The following is a 16,877-nucleotide window of genomic DNA, read 5'->3' as shown; positions in this document are numbered from 1 at the left end:
TATTTATGGAGCTTAAACTTGAAGTTGTGAAGAGACAAGTGTTAATTCTCCCACAGAGACTTCAGGCTACTGAAAAGCATCACAGAGAAGACCCCACATATCATATATACATAAGATAATGGAATAATCTTGGACCAAATTAGACAATGAAGTGGTCATGCCAACCTTCTGCTCCTCCAGAGCCAATTACTCAGCCAGGAAGCTGCTGGGGTTATTCTCTGCCTTTGAATCTTACCACTTCATCTCTCACTAATTACTTCTCCCCTTTTGGGAACTTGGACATGCATTTGCAGATCCAAGTAGGAAACAGAAAATCAATTCAGATAACTTTGTCAATTTGAGAAGGACAAAGAAAAAGCTTGATGAGATAAGAAATATAAATGGTGATTTTCTTTTGACTCATTTTTTGTCTCCTTCATTTTCAGCCTGCTGATTTATCCAAGGTCACAGTGAGCCCATGCCTGAGATGTGCTTTATGCTCACTGAAAATGAGTTGATCCTGCAGACATCAAATGAAACACATTTGTACTGTGAATTGAGATTTGATTTTCTGGCTGCCAGAGACAGAGCTACTGTGGATTTTCAGCTGCAGATGTTCTGATCATCTGTATGAAGTCTCTGGAGTTAAATGAAACAATGACGGAAAATACAGACCCGGCTTTAAACGCCTTCGGAGAGAAGAATGAAATCGTATACATATTTGCATTCAGCACAAGTAAAGGAAGAATAAATTATTCAGACTTACAACTGTTCACAGTTAGTTTCATTGGCATTTTTTGTACAATCGTCCTTAATTTTGGAAATGCAGCAAAGCAACAGTAATCATTTCGACTGTCTTTTTCTTCCACGTTTGCAAAATACAGATCTCCCTTTTGGCTCATGTATACTCTTTCATCTTGTTCAATGTGTTCCAACTCTGCAAGGAAAATAAATAAATAAAACCTTGCCACTGAAATGGGCTGCCCCTCCTCATAATGTGCACTAGACATTTACATTTCTATTTTCTTTCATACGATTTATATGTGGCTGTGATGTCCTTTGTCTGTTCTTCCTATTTTTCTGCAGTCTGGTCTTAATAAAAGAGCAGTGAGCAGGCAAACAGATAAAAATATGTAACAATGAAATCTTTGGAAGGTCGAGAATCTCACAGATACACCAGCAGTCTGAATGTTCCCTCTCTCATTACCAATTGATCTCTAACTTTGCTATGCATATCTGAAAACTGTTGAGTTTTAATAACAATCAATTATTACTTTTGTTTCATCAGGATGACATTTCTCTGAAAAGTGATGTTTCAGCCACTAATCCCTCTGCACTGGGGTGCAGCTGTGTACTTCTAGGGTGAGTGAAGGCTACAAATCTCGACTGCAGCCAAGTGTAGCTTCACTTACTCTCCTCGGGCTGCTCTATAAATATGATTTTCCTATGTAACATCAACACTCAGAAGGCCATTAGAAAGCATAGGACATAACAGTCTTTGTAAGAAGAGGGAAGCTTCAGGAACCACCAAAGCATTTTGAAAGATTGGACACAGGATGATACTGAATGTTTTGTAGGTCATTGATTTTATCAGGTAGAACTAAGTTAAAACTGTCATACTAACAAGCAACTACCCCAAGTCACTTCAACTCTGACCTTGTCTGTGTTCCAAAGATAAGGACTTTGGAAAGAAGGTTTATCACAGGACTGTCCTATCCTATGAATATCCTCCCACCCCTTTCAAATACTGTAAATCAAGGGATGCAATGATTTTCTAGTGTCTTCACATATACATTCCAGTTTATACTCAGGAGAAAGGATAAAATTTCAAACGTATATAATTTTGAAATCTATTTGAATCTATATGAATGATTTCTTTCATTGGTTTTGTTACATATGATTACTTACGCAGTGCATGGAACTAAAGTGACCCAGATTGATGGAACAGAACACTACTTACCAATATTCATCCAATAGATGTGCAAAGGTGGGAGGCCTTTGGGAGGGTTACAGGGTAGGACAATGGAATCCCCTTCTTCCACATCCATGGGTTCAATTTTTTCTTTGGGAAATTTTGGAACACCTGATAAATGGATCACCATGAGACATAAGACATTCATTTTTAATGTAACAATATTTTCTATTATTAATCCCCAATAATATTTCTCTTGTCATAGAAAAATGAGCAACTAAGAAATTCAGCATCTCATTTCTTTGTTCTCATATTATGGATAAGGCAAGATAAGGCTGCCCCCTGCCCTGACACCTGACCTTTTCTCTTTCTACTCCTCCAATTCTAATTTCCCAGTCTCACCCCCAGCTGATAGAGCCAAATATACTGCAGAGAACCAAATATACTGCAGAGCACCTTTGGAAGCCTTGCCCACTCTCATCTCCCAAATTATCCACAGATCTTCCCCTTTACATTTTTTTTCCTCCACCCGCCAACTCCTACCTTGTTTCTAGACCTGAAACCCACCAGGTATGCCCTGCTAATCCAAGGGCTACTCCATCTAAGGCAATAAGTAAGCAGAAGGCAGACACACAATTCTTTTACTTCTCCTGAGATTTAATACACATCCGAGCTTCATTACAAACTCTGCAGCTGACAATCTGATTAGGTCTTCCTTTCCTCTCTGAACCCATTCCTAAGAAATCACAGAGACCTTCTCTTCCAACCTTCCTTCCCCAAATTTGTCTCAGTGTCCCAGCCTCCAACATCAGCAGACATTCCCTGCAAAAACACCACCTGAGCAGACCAGAAAAACAAGTAACACACAGCCATCACACTCTCTGAAAATCAAAGGAGGAAACGGAAACCAAGAAACAAAATAACTCAACAAAGACAAATACAGATAACACCAGCTAGACCTATAATCATACCGAACATAGATGTGCAGACGCCAATATTAAACACAGTAACAGTCAGGGCGATAGGTCTCTACTAGAGTTCAACTATCCTACGACAGCAGGCCCTAAATATGCCAATATAGCTGAAACACAAGAAAAAAGAACCTATAACCAAGTTTATAAAGGTAATAGAGGTCTGCTGCGGGAGCTCCTTCCACTCCTTCAGCCAATAGCTTTTAAGATACCAGCCTAATGGGGAGTGGTCTCTTATACTTTAAAAAGCAGCAGGAACTGGGCACTCTCTCTCTTGCTTCTGGCTTCCTTTCTGGGGTCTAGACTCTCTGTTTCCTGTTTTTGAGGAGAAGACTGTTTGGGATGGTGATCTGTAAGTTTTTTCCCTTAAATAAATAACCCCTTTTATTATCCATAATTCTTAACTGGTGGAGGATTGTTTTGTGGCTTCAGAGGTCCTTAAAGAGGAAATTAATAATTACCTTAAAGAAATCCAGAAAAGCACAAACAAACCATGTGAAATAATGAATAAATTAATCCTCAAAGAGTTTCAGGGAAACACAGAGGAAAAAAAAAACTGGAGGAAATGAATAATTCACTTAAAGAAACCCAACAAAGCAGAAACAAAGAGTTGAAAGAAATGAATAAAACTGTTCAAGACCTGAAAATGAAAATAGAATTAATAAAGAAAACACAAATAAAGGGAATTCTGGAAATTAAAAATTTAGAAATTTAAATGGAAGCTACAGGGGAAAGCTTCACCAACAGCATACAAGAGACAGAAGAGATACTCTTCTGGCCCTGAAGATGCAACAGAAGAAATGGATACATCAGTCAAGGAAAATGCTAAGTCTAAAAAACTCTTGACACGAAGTATTAAGAAAATCTGAGACATCATGAAAAGACCAAATCTAAGAATATTAGGAATAGAGGATATGAAGAATCCCAGTTCAGAAGTCCAGAAAACATTTTCAACAAAATCATAAAAGAAATTTCCCTAACCTAAAGAATGACACACCGGTAAAGGTATGAGAAGCAAACAGAACACCAACTAGCTTGGACAAGAAAAGAAAGGACCTCTGGCACATAATAATCAAAACACCAAACATACAGAACAAAGAAAGAAGACTAAAAGCTGCAAGGGGAAAAGACCAAATAACATATAAAGGCAGACCTATTAGAATTTCACCTGACTTCTCAATGGAAACTCTAAAAGCCAGAAAAACCTGGAAAAACATGTTGCAGTCTCTAAGAAACTACAGATGTCAGCCCAGATATACTAAATGCAGCAAAATTTTCAACCAACATCAATGAAGAAAATAAAATACTTTATGCTGCAGCTAAATTTAAACACAGTCTTTTCACAAATCTAGCCCAAAAGAAGGTGGTAGAAGCAAAACTTTAATCTAAAAGGCTAACTACATCCATGACAACACAGGAAATACATAATACCTCACACCAGCAAGATGAAAAGAAGGGAAACACACACATATATCACCACCACCATCATCACCCTCCCTTGGTATCAATGATCTCAATTCTGAGAGTCCCTGGCAGTAGAACCAGGATCTATCCCTGCTGCATAAGCTAGCCTGTTGGAGCCCATTCCCTCTGAGTGGGGTGCCATACTCAGACTTAATGCGGGGGAATGGACTTGGTCCTGCCCAACTTAATGAGCCAGACTTTGTTCACTCCCCATTGGAAGCCCCTACCCGTTGAGAGAAGTGGATGGGGAGTTGTTGTGGGGGGAGGTAGAAGAGGGCAGGAGGAGAAGTGGGAAGGAGAACTGTGGTTGGAATGGAAAATAAGTTTAAAGAATTGATTCATTAATTATAAAAGGACTGAAAAGAAAAGACAAAAAAGCATTGAATGGTTGTGAAAACGTGATCCATCCTGCTGCATCCTAGAAATATAACTCAACTTGAAGAATAAACATAACTGCAGGATAAGGGCTGGAAAAATATTCTAAGTGAATGGACCTAAGAATCAAGCTGGTGTAGTCATTTCAAAGTCTAACATTATAAACATCAAAACAAAATGAATCAAAAGAGATAGGAGAAGACATTACATTCTCATCAAAGGAAAAATCCACCAGAATGAGCTTTCAATTCTTAACATCTATGTCCTAAATACAAAAACACCCAAGTTTGTAAAAGAAATACCATTGCAGTTTAAATCACTTATTGACCCTCACACACTCACAGTGGAAGACTTCAATACCCCAATGTCATCAAGGGACAAGTCCTCCAGAAAAAATTAAGCAGAGAAATGCTAAACCTAATGTGTTATAAAAAATTGTAACAATTATTTACAGAATATTTTACCCAAATATTAAAGAATATACCTTTTCCTCTGCATTTCATGGAACTTTGTACAAAGTTGACACATATTTAGATTCAAAGTAAGTCTCAACAGGTACAAGAAAACTGAAGTAAATCCCTGTATCTTATCAGACCACAATGGATTAAAGCTGGATATCATCAACAACAGAAGCAATAGAAATCTTACAAACTCACTGAAACTGAACAAATCTCTATGGAATGAAAAGTAGGTCAAGGCAGAAATAAAGAAATTAAAGACTTCTAGAATTCAATGAAAATGATTACACTGCATACCCAAATTTGTGGGTTGAAATGAAAGTAGGATTAAGAAGAAAAGTCACAGCACTAAATGCCTATGTTAATTAAAAAATCAAATCAAAACAAAAGACAACTAGTGTTGGCATAAAAACATACAAGTAGATTGATGGAATTGGACTGATGCCCCAAACATAAATTCACACACCATTAGACATCCGGATTTTTACAAAGAAGTCAGAAAAACACAATGGAAAAGAGAAAACATCTTCAACAAATGGAGCTGGATGTCTGAATATCTGCATGTAGAAGAATGCTAATAGCTTCATACTTAGTACCCTCTACAAAACTCAAGTCCAAGTAGATCAAAGACACCAACATGAAATCAGATACACTGAACCTAATAGAAGAGAAGAGAAAATGGGGAAGAATTTTGAACTCATTGGAGCAGAAGAAAACTTTCTCAGTAGAACATGGATAGCACAGGCACTAACATAAACAATAAAGGGGATCTCATTGAACTGAAAAGCTTCTGCAGGGCAAATGACATTGTCAATCTGACAAAACAACAGCCTACAGAATAAGAAAAGATGTTGACCAACTCCACATCCAGTAGAGGAGTAACATCAAAAATATATAAAGAACTCAAGAAACTGGATATCAGAAAACAAATAATCCAATTTTTAAATGGGAGCACAGTTATAAACAGAATATACAACAGAGAAATCTCAAATGGCTGAGAAACACTTAAAAAATTATTCAACATTTTCAGTCATCAAGGAAATGCAAACAAAAACTCACTCATAGGTGGTTTTTAAACATAAAGCAAAGAAAACCAGCCTACAAACCACAATTCCAGAGAACTTAAGACAACAATCAGTACACTAAGAGAGATTTACATAGATCTAATCTACCTGGGAAGTAGAAAAAGACAAGATCTCCTAAGTAAATTGGGAGCATGGGGACTTTGGAGGAGGGTTGAAGGAAGAAAAGGGAGAGGCAGGAGGGAAGCAGAGAAAAATGTAGAGCTCAATAAAAAAAGAAAAAAAACTACTTTGAAATTCCATCTCATACCTGACAGAATGCCCAAGATCAATAACATACATGATAGCTTATGTTGACAAGAATGTGGAACCAGAGGAACACTCTTCTATTGCTCGTGGAAGTGCAACTTTTTATAGACACTATGGAAATCATTATAGCAGATCTTCAGAAAACTGGGATAGAACCTACCTCAATATCCAGTTATACAACTCTTGGAAAGATACCCAAAGGACATTCCATTTTACCACAAGAACACTTGCTCAACCATGTTCATTATGGCTTCAATGATAATAGCCTAAAATGGGAAGTAACCTAGATGTCCCTTCACAGATGAATGAATAAAGAAACTATGGTACATTTACACAATGGAGTACTACTCAGCTGTTAAAAAAATAACATTATGAAATTTGCAGGTAGATGGATAGAACTAGAAAGAATCATCTTAATGAGGGAACCCAGAAAAAATATGGCGTGTAATCACTTAAAAGATTGTTAGCCATTAAGCAAATCATAACCGAGGTTCAAGCCATCAACAAAGAGAGGTTAAGCAAAGAGGAGTTTCTCTGGGGACAGTGCAGGGAACTCTCAGGGAGGAGGAAAGAAAATGGATTTTAGAGGTGGACTGGGGGTGGATGGGGACTGGAGAGGGGAATCGGGTTGAGGGGGAAGTGGGGTAGAAGAAGAGAGTTCAGGGAGAGATTACAGGGATTGGGGGTGGGGCATTAGGGAGGTGGCATGGAAATCTAGAGCAGTGCAAACTTTCTGGCATCTGTGAAGGTGAGTCTAATGAGAACTTCTAATAATGGAGGCTACAGAGTCTTGATTTACCATTTCTAGAAGAGGCTTCCAGTGGGCGGACCAGGTTCATTCAATTGAGTTGTTGGCCACGGGGATTCCATGGAAACCCCCAAACAACCCAGGCTGCTACTCAAACAAAGGGCTTTTCTCTTCCAACCAACAATGTTGCCCCATCGCCAAGGACAACACCCACACAGTTCATTAAATGTGGAAAAGTCAAGCTGGTCCCTAAATGAAGCCCTCACCCCTATATTTTAGTCTCTTTTCTTTGGTATGAGAAAGTACTCCAAAGGCTACCAGAAATGTGGACACCAAGCCAGTCACAAAACCTTTGATGTACAATCTGTCCTGCCTACAAAACATGCTAGGCCAATGTAGTACAGAACTTATGGAAATAGCCAAGCAATGTCTGATTTGACCTAAGGCCCACTTCATGAGAAGGAACCCACATCCAATGCTGCTTGGGCAACCAAGAAACAGAGGTTAGATAGCCTAGACTTCTACAGTAAAATCAAACACGATCAATCTTAAAAAAATCAATAAAATAATTTCTAATGATATTCTGCTATACTCATAGAACAGGGCCTTTTCCTATTACCATTAAAGAGCTTCTCTTAGGCAGACGATGGGAACAGATGCAGAAACCAGACATTATGCAGAAAAAGAGTCTTATTTGGAGGTTTCCTTCAAATCCCTCCTCTGAGAGCTCACTGAATCCCTTGAAAGTGGAGGGGTAAAAAAGTGTAAGAGCAGAGGGCATTGAACACACCAGGAGAAGGCCCTCTGAATCAACTAAATAAGGCTAATGTGAGTTCATAGAAACTACTGAAGAAGAAGTACAGGGCCTACGTGGGCCTGTACCAAGTCTTCTGTATATATATTCTAGCTATAGGCTTAGGATTTTTAAGGAACTCTGAACGAAGAATGGGGAGATCTCTGACTCTCATGCCTGCTCTAGGGACCCCTTTCCTTCTTATGGGTTCCTGTGTCAAATTTAAATATAATAGTTTCTACTTCATCTTATTATATTTTTTATAAATATATATTATATATATATATATATTATTGTGCAATCTTTAGTTGTTATTTCTTAGAAGTCTGTTCTTTTCTAATGAAAGGCAGAAAGAGAGTAGAACCAGAATGGACGGAAGGTAGAGGAGGACCTGGGGAAACTTCATTCAAGATATATTGTATGATAAAAAAAAGATCTATTTTCAACAAAAGGGGGAAAAACCTGGCATGAGCTTTTGTACCCTTTTAAGATACTTCCTGGACACACAAAATGGTGCTTGAGTAAGCCTGAAAATCTGAGTTCATTCCCTGGAACCCATATGGTAGGAGAAAACTGATTTCTAAAGTTGTCCTCTGGCCCCCATGCATGTGCTCTGATACAACCACTACATGGCACACACATGTACACACAGATACATACACACACAAAAAAAGAGAGAGACATAGAGAGACACAGAAAAAGACAGAGACAGAGAGAGAGTAAAATATAAACAAAACATTAAAAGATATTTCTGCATGGTGAAATCCTTAACCAAAATAATTTTGCTTGTGCTCTGAATAAGGCATAAAAACACTCATGCATGTTTTCTTCCCTGAGGTACATTGCAAACCACAAGATTTGTTCATTTTAGATTTTAGTTCTCACAGGCATGATATCACCTTCTTCCAAACACTGTGATTTCTTCCATTGGGGTTATGTTGCCTATCTCTGTCTTTATTGCAAAGGCAGTGAACATGACTGGCAAATTCCCTGTTCCAATCTTTAACTGTACTAAACAAACAAGCAAATCACAGCTCACACAAGGAAATGGGAGAGAGCAAATTTGACCACTCTAAGTTGCAAAGAGAGCTACCCACCTTGGGATCACTCTAATAAATGCAATTTCAAAGAATGCAACTGATATTGGAAAAGAGGGTTTCCAATAATTCTATTGTGTCATCCTCATGCTGGAATCAGTTTCCCAAGTATGAGAAGAATGCAGTCAGAACATCAGAGGACTGACAGTCAACACCGATGCTCCAAGTTCATAGAGAATATTTACACCTATTGAATATTCAAATTGTATTCTGTCTAAACATTATAGAGCTTTCATCCACCTTAGTGGGGAACTTGGCATTGTGGATTCACACAGATCCTGACGCGGGACAATGGCTAGAGGATGATTTCTACCAGCAGTCTTGGCCTGATGAGATTTTTTTTAAATATGTGTCCTAAATTTTTTTAAACTTAAGCAAAGATTCACAACATATTACCATATTTTCTGGAAATCTAAGGCTTTTTAAATCTCAGTTTTGCACATGTGTTGCCTGTCTCTACAAAGTTTATTTTGGAAACTCCTGTTCATTTCCTCTGTATTTATCATATAGCTCTCTTTCCCCCAACCCATTCTCAGTCTTTGGGGAAATTGTCTGACATTTTGTTGTATCCAGGTACCAGATGTTTAAAAGCAATTGCTTTATATCTAAAATCAAGAACTTTTCCAAACTGAGTATTGTCAGAGGCAGTGGGCTATTATAGTGCCATAGCAAGTTGGGTAGGGAAGCTTCAATATCTACACATCCAACCATATTGCGGTTCTCTCTTAGTAATCAGATTTATGCCAAATTTTTTGAGACATTGGCAGGGTATGTGAATTACAGCTATCCTTGAGTACCTTTGCTATTGATACCATGATTTTCCTAATAAAGGCACATAGTTTAGTACTTCACTGTTAGCACCCCAATGATAAAATCACATGCCAATTAAAGCCCTGGCACTGATTGACAGGACGTATATCTTACCCATATTCAAATTTAATAAATCTGTTCCCTACTCAGACTTGAAGTTCTAACCATTTATTTAGTGTCATTTGCGACACTGAGGCCCAGTGTACACTGTTATGTAAGTTACCCATATGTTTGGTTTTTGATGAATCTGTTTATACTCAGAATCAAAAGACAACTTGGGAAGCAAAACACACATAAGATGAATAAATGGGTATATTGTTTTCTATCTAATATTCCAGCAATCAAATGCTTAATGTGAATATCCAGCTTGTTGCAATGTAGATAATTAATAAGGTACAAGAATTATTAGTTGGAAATCCAATCCACTCCCTCAAAGCAAAAAAAGTCTAATGATGCAGACAGATAATACAGCCAGTGAAGTGCTATCGTTCTTACATTAATTTAATCTAGATTATGAAATTTCAGTTCCAAAACTGTAAACATATAAGTTCAGTAAGCATCTAATCCATCCATAACATAAAGGAAAAGAAAAGACAATTTATAAGCCTACCAAGCCCTTAAACAGATACTGTGAATCTTAAGAACAGCTTTTAACTAAGATGAAATTAGTATCAGGATACAGGGAAGATTATACATCATCTAATTTATAGGGTCATAGCAAATATTAGAGAAGAGATTATTTAAATTGGTTGTTTTATATTTTGGTTACCTTGAATCTTTTAGCCTTCACTATGGAAGATCATGAACATTTAACATTTACAATAAACATTCTCTTGCTTTCTGTTACTGTAAAAACATCATGAACCAAAGCAACCTGAAGGAGGAAAGGGCTTATTGGGATTATACTTGTAGATCACTGATGTGGAAGTCACCTCTGTGTGCCGTGATTACCATTAAAGAATAAAGAAATTGCCTTGGCCAGTTGATAGGGGAGAACTTAGGTAGGCAGAGAGGACTGGACTTGATGGAGGAAGGTCATTGGCTAATAAAGGCACTGCCCTGGCCCGTTTAATTGGTTAGAGGATAGGTGGGAGGAGAAAACAGGACAGAACGCTGGGAGGAAGAGGAAGTGAGGTCAGAGACTACACAGCTCTGCTCTCTCGGGAGCAGATGCCTCAGAGAGAGACGCGATGCCCCGCTCCCGGGATGAAGCTCCGACCCAGGATGGTCATAGGCTAGAATCTTCCCGGTAAGTGCACCTTGGGGTGCTATACACAGATGATTAGAAATGGGCTAAATTAATATGTGAGAATTAGCCTAGAAGAGAATGGGCCAAGCAGTGATTAAAAGGATACAGTGTCCATGTAATTATTTCGGGGCATAAGCTAGTCGAGCAGGCGGCTGGGGTGCTGGGAATGCAGCCCTGCACCCCTATTACTACAGTTGGCACCCACGTGGACATCTGCTTCCACATGAAGCCTGAGACAGCTTGGGAAGTAATTCTAGAACAAAATGAAAGCATTGTGCCTGGTTTCTTGGTAGCAACAATTTCTCGGTTCTACTCTGCTTGCTAGAGGCAAGCCAGCGCTCTCATCTAAGAGAGGCTTCCTGACTCAGCTTTAGCTACAAAGCCTGCAGCTCATTAAGAGGTTCTGCCATGAAACACTTAAACGGTGTTGACGAAAAGCTGAAAGCATGCTTTTCGGTTTTCAGCCGTAGCAGGAAAAAAGCTGCGCCTTTTAAAAATGCCGGCTTTCTGGGCCATCCTGCCAGGGCAAACTCTGACTGTTTGAGGCAGGAGGGCCAGCTACCGAGAGAGGACTTGAGTGTTGTCTGTTGTAGCTCACTTGCTGGCAGGGACCTTGAAATGCCATTCAGTTGTTGCAGTAAACATGGCTACAGCCTGTATATCCGCCATGAGGCTAGAAAGCTAAGGAGTGGACTGGATCTAGCTGGCAAAGCCATGCCTTTAGTCCTACTGAGATTGCTAGGTAAATTAAAGATTCATGTGGTCAGAAAAAGAGAGATATACAGTAAAGAGAGATTCAAAGACAGAGAAAATTTCTGAATGGTTTAAAGTGTGTTAAAAATATATGCAGACTAAAAGTTGAAGTTCTTAAAGTAAAAAACAAAAAAAGGAAGAGAGTTGCTGTGTGTGGTAGCACACGCCTTTAATCCCAGTGCCTAGAAGGCAGAGGCAAACAGATCTCTGTGAGTTCAAGGTGTAGTAGCTTACACCTTTAATCCCGAATGCCTGGGAGGCAGAGACAGGCGGATCTCTGAGAGTTCAAAGACAGCCTGGTCTACAGAGTTACTTCAGGTCAAAGATACAGAGAACCTGTCTCAAAAAGCAAAGAGTTAAAAGTAAAAAAAAAAACAAAATGGAGGTTAAAAAAACAAAGCTGCACAAAGATGGAAAATACACAGAGAATTTTGATACTGTATGCTATTATGCTCTCTTTGAATTATTTGAATGCTGAGGAAGGAGCAACAGATGCTAAAAGATATTTATTTATAAATGCTGCTGAACTAATCCAACATAGATATTTTGAATTTGGATCTAAGGATATGATACTTTGGAAAGGAGTTTCTTATTTTGTTTTCACAGAGGATGACATGCTGTTCATTTCTTCTATTCCAATGTGATATGATGGACCACACCCTCCTGAAGGGTTGTTGTGAACATCTCCAGAAAATTGCTTCGCTCAACTGCCAACTGAGATGAAACTAGAACACAGGTTATACCGTGAAAGACCTAATTAACGACGCCCCCATTCAGCAGGAAGCAGTTTGGAGAGAAATAACTGCGCCCATATTCCCAAAAAAATGTTTATAAATGTTCTTTTACATTTAAAGGGGGATATGATATAGGTATGAATAATTTGCATTAGTATAGATTTTGCTTTATTGATAGAGATTTACGGTCAATTTTGTTATATGTATATGTATTTCTGATATTGATTAAGGTATTGTGATTGTGTAGTTCATTAAAAAATGTAATGTATAATTAGGAAATATAAGTTGTTAATAGATAATCATAAATAATAGTCAAGTTTGTAGTCATGTTAGTTAGATTTTCTAGATATATAGAGATGTATTTCAGTTAGATAGACATTCTTCATGTCTTTCAAAGATTACAGAATAGGACATTTAATGTTTTAATAACTGAGGACTTTTCATGACAATGAGACACTCTGCTCCTGGCAGCACCAATCTACTTCAAGAGGAAGATGGGCATCGAAGAGGCTCATTATGGAGTTTTGATAGCCATTTGGGCAAGAAACTGCTCTTGCCTGGACTATAGCATAAACTGGACACAGAGAACCCGCAGAGAGAGGACTACTGAACTTGCCTTAGGTGAGATGATCTTTCGGGGTTCCTGATTCATTTTGAAAGAGTCTGCGAGACATTCTGCAGGACACAACAGATAGTGACTGAACTGACTTTGAATTTTCCTGCTTTATGGAAATGTCTGCTGGATACCATGGGCCTGAAGGCTGAAGATGGATGCCCCAACGGTACAAAAGAACTTTGGGTGACTGTCCAGGCAGCAAGATGTCTTTGTCATTTCTAGAGTTTGAAGTTTCTTAGTTCTTGTTTACTTAGGTAATATTATATCTTTCTGGAGTCTTTGATGGAGTTAAGAATAGTTAGTTATAGTTATAGTTTTCCTTAGTTATGATAAAGATTATTGTAACTTTTACTTGATAACTGTTTTGTTATATGTAATTTTGCTATGTTAAAGTTAAAGCCTTTTTTTTTTGTTTAAACCGAAAAAGGGGAAATGATGGAGGAAGGTCATTGGCTAATAAAGGCACTGCCCTGGCCCGTTTAATTGGTTAGAGGATAGGTGGGAGGAGAAAACAGGACAGAACGCTGGGAGGAAGAGGAAGTGAGGTCAGAGACTACACAGCTCTGCTCTCTCGGGAGCAGATGCCTCAGAGAGAGACGCGATGCCCCGCTCCCGGGATGAAGCTCCGACCCAGGATGGTCATAGGCTAGAATCTTCCCGGTAAGTGCACCTTGGGGTGCTATACACAGATGATTAGAAATGGGCTAAATTAATATGTGAGAATTAGCCTAGAAGAGAATGGGCCAAGCAGTGATTAAAAGGATACAGTGTCCATGTAATTATTTCGGGGCATAAGCTAGTCGAGCAGGCGGCTGGGGTGCTGGGAATGCAGCCCTGCACCCCTATTACTACATGGACTGAATGCTGCGAAAAAGATGGATGGACTCATGGATACTCATGGAGCCACCGCCGCCGGAATGGTAATGCACAGATTAATGGCGATGGGTTAAATTAATATGTAAGAGTTAGTCAATAAGAAGCTAGAGCTAATGGGCTAAGCAATGATTTAAATAATATAGTTTCTGTGTAGTTATTTCGGTTCTGGGTGGCCGGGACTTAATAAGCAGGCCCTCCTCCAACAGATTGCAGCCCATTATTGAGAGAAGCAAAGACAGGAACTCAAGCAGGAACTGCAGCAGAAACCAAGGAGGGATGCTGCTGTCTGGCTTACCTCTTGCTCATGCTCAGCTTTCTTATATAGCCCAGACCTGACTAGACGTGGTGCTTCTCACATTATATTTTATCTCCTACCTCAATCATAATTCAAGACAATTTTTAACAGACATAGCCACTGGTCAATATGATCTGAGCAACTGATCAGTTGAGGTTCTTTCTCCCCAGATTCAGGTTTATGACGAAAACTAACCAGCACAATGTTGTTTTAAATTAAATTGCATAACACAGAAGCAGTCATAGAAACAATTTTTAATTCATATAAGGAAATGACTCTAATTGAAAACCAGTCTGAAAGTGACTGATTGATTACAGTTCATTGGTAATAACCATAGAATTATTTGTTGAGGACAGATATAATATGTTTAGTCTTACGCAAAAGTCTTTGCTCATGTGAGGTAATTCTACTCTTTTTGTTTGCTCTCACAGTTCTAAGGAGCCCTCCATCATCACCAAAATACAATGGTTCATCCCCCAAATGCCCATGTCTTCCAAACTATGTCTCCATGGTTTCTACTGGGAGATGCTAGAACTTTTCAGATGTGGGACCTAATTTTAAGTTATCAGGTTATAGGGAGCGTGATATTGAAGAGAATTATGGAACTGCTGTCCTTTCTCTTTCTCTTTGCTTCCTTACCTAAAAACGTAGGCAGGTTTTACTCTTCCACATTCTCCCCTCCCACTGTGTGCTTCTGTAATCTGGCCCAAAGCAATATGCCATCCCATCATGGACTGGACAACGCATAAACGTGAACTAAACTAACTCTTTTCTCTTTGTAAACTTATTTTCTCAGAGATTGTGCTGTGGAGGCAGAAATCTGATGAATACAAGGAAAATGGCTAGAACAGGAAGGGAACCTAATAATGATGTGCTGACTAAGTCACTGAGGCCTATGTCATAGATATCCATCCCATTTAGTGAAAGGATGAGCATAACTGATGTAATCTGTTTGCTGGGCTCTTTCTCTCATCCTCTCCATACCAAGCTCAACTATGATATTATAAAAATAGGAAACTAAACATTGTGAATAAAAATTTTCTTTATATTAAATAACAACTTGGTAAATGAGACAGATTAAAACTAGAACCACCAAGTTTCCATCTTTATGAAAATAAAAACAATTCCTTGAAGCTTAAGAGAAAACCCATTGCTAAATGAGGAAGCTTGAAACAGTCTTATTTATGAACTCTGAAGCACTGAAGTGGAGGTCAGATGATGAAATATTTTCAAGACAGCTTGGAAATGATTTGTTAGAAATCTAATCCTTTTTACTTGCTTCTGCAACAGCAAAGAAAGAGAGCAATTACCCACATTAAAGCCCTGATCTTTGATCCACAGACGCTTAACTGCAACACTGTCATATTCTGACAAGACTTATCCCCATATCACCATAATTTCTCTGATAAGGCTTAGGTAATAAGAGAAAATATTTTTAAAGCCTGTTAATTGTTGTATCTTTCATGCAGCTGCCCCAGTTCTCTCTTGCAATAGGTCTAGCTATTGCTTTGTTTGTCTCTATAGCAACCACTTGAATTCAGGCTAAGGACCATCCTAACATCTTGTCTTTTACTATATACATTTAATCTCTTTCATCCTATATTTCTAACCTAATTTAAGCTAAAAATATGTATAATACAGACATAGATTTATGAAAACACAGACAAAGCAGTCTCCAGGCCAAGAAAAATTTAGTGTGTGTATGGAAAAATATGAATTTTAATTTCAAATATATTCTTTCTAAGGTTCTTTGCATATATTAGGACATAAACCAAGATTAGAGAGTGCTGACTATATAATAATTTCTAGACTTTCAGCCACAATGTTCATGGCAATACATTGTGATCCAAAATTTACAAACATTTTTTAACTAAATGTCAATTCAAATTAACTCCTAAATGAAGTTTCAAAATCTCCATGTCATTGATCTGTTCATTACATTTGCTGAATCATCCTACCCCAGGACAGTCACTTCAGCAGCACTACCATGTCACATGCAGGTTCCTTTATGAATACATGCATAAAGCATAAATAAATTCAGGTTATACAAAAAGCAATACATGATTGAAACCTTTTTATACACTGTGTACTCCACCAAGAGCATTATTGTCTTCCACCTGGTCCTGACCCCAGCTCCTCCCACCTCCATTGGTGGTAATTAGCATCTTCAATATTATGTTCAGTAGTCTCTTGTTATAATAATTTCCTAAGCAAAATTTTATTCTTAATCAATATTTCATGTGTATTTACAAACTTCAAACTGAAGTAAAACTATACTAGAAACATTTCCATGAGATTTGTTTTTATAATTTCAAGTGTTCTTAATCCTCTATATTGCTGAGAAATGTTTTCTGCAAGCTTATATGAATATATATATATGACTGAATCCCCCCTCAAAAAAAATTAAACTTATGCT

At 38.2% G+C, this 16,877-nt stretch overlaps 1 protein-coding gene across 4 annotated transcripts in view; it reads right to left on the bottom strand.

The window, feature by feature from the left end:
* Chl1 (cell adhesion molecule L1 like) overlaps positions 1-16,877 on the bottom strand; it is a 208,503-nt gene that overhangs the window by 57,891 nt on the left and 133,735 nt on the right. For all 4 annotated transcript variants that reach the window (XM_041633393.1, XM_041633376.1, XM_041633366.1 and 1 more), the window contains 2 exons: positions 1,940-2,062; positions 746-916 (listed from right to left, as the gene is read on the bottom strand). In XM_041633393.1, coding sequence (XP_041489327.1) covers positions 746-916; positions 1,940-2,062 — 294 coding nt within the window. The remainder of the gene's footprint in view (positions 1-745; positions 917-1,939; positions 2,063-16,877) is intronic.

This window comes from Microtus oregoni, unplaced genomic scaffold (assembly GCF_018167655.1).
Source record: "Microtus oregoni isolate MIOR12 unplaced genomic scaffold, Mior012 000002F_ref0000024, whole genome shotgun sequence".
Classification (NCBI taxonomy): Eukaryota; Metazoa; Chordata; class Mammalia; order Rodentia; family Cricetidae; genus Microtus; species Microtus oregoni.
The sequence above is the reverse complement of the archived record's forward strand: the minus strand, read 5'-3'. Positions and strand labels throughout refer to the sequence as shown.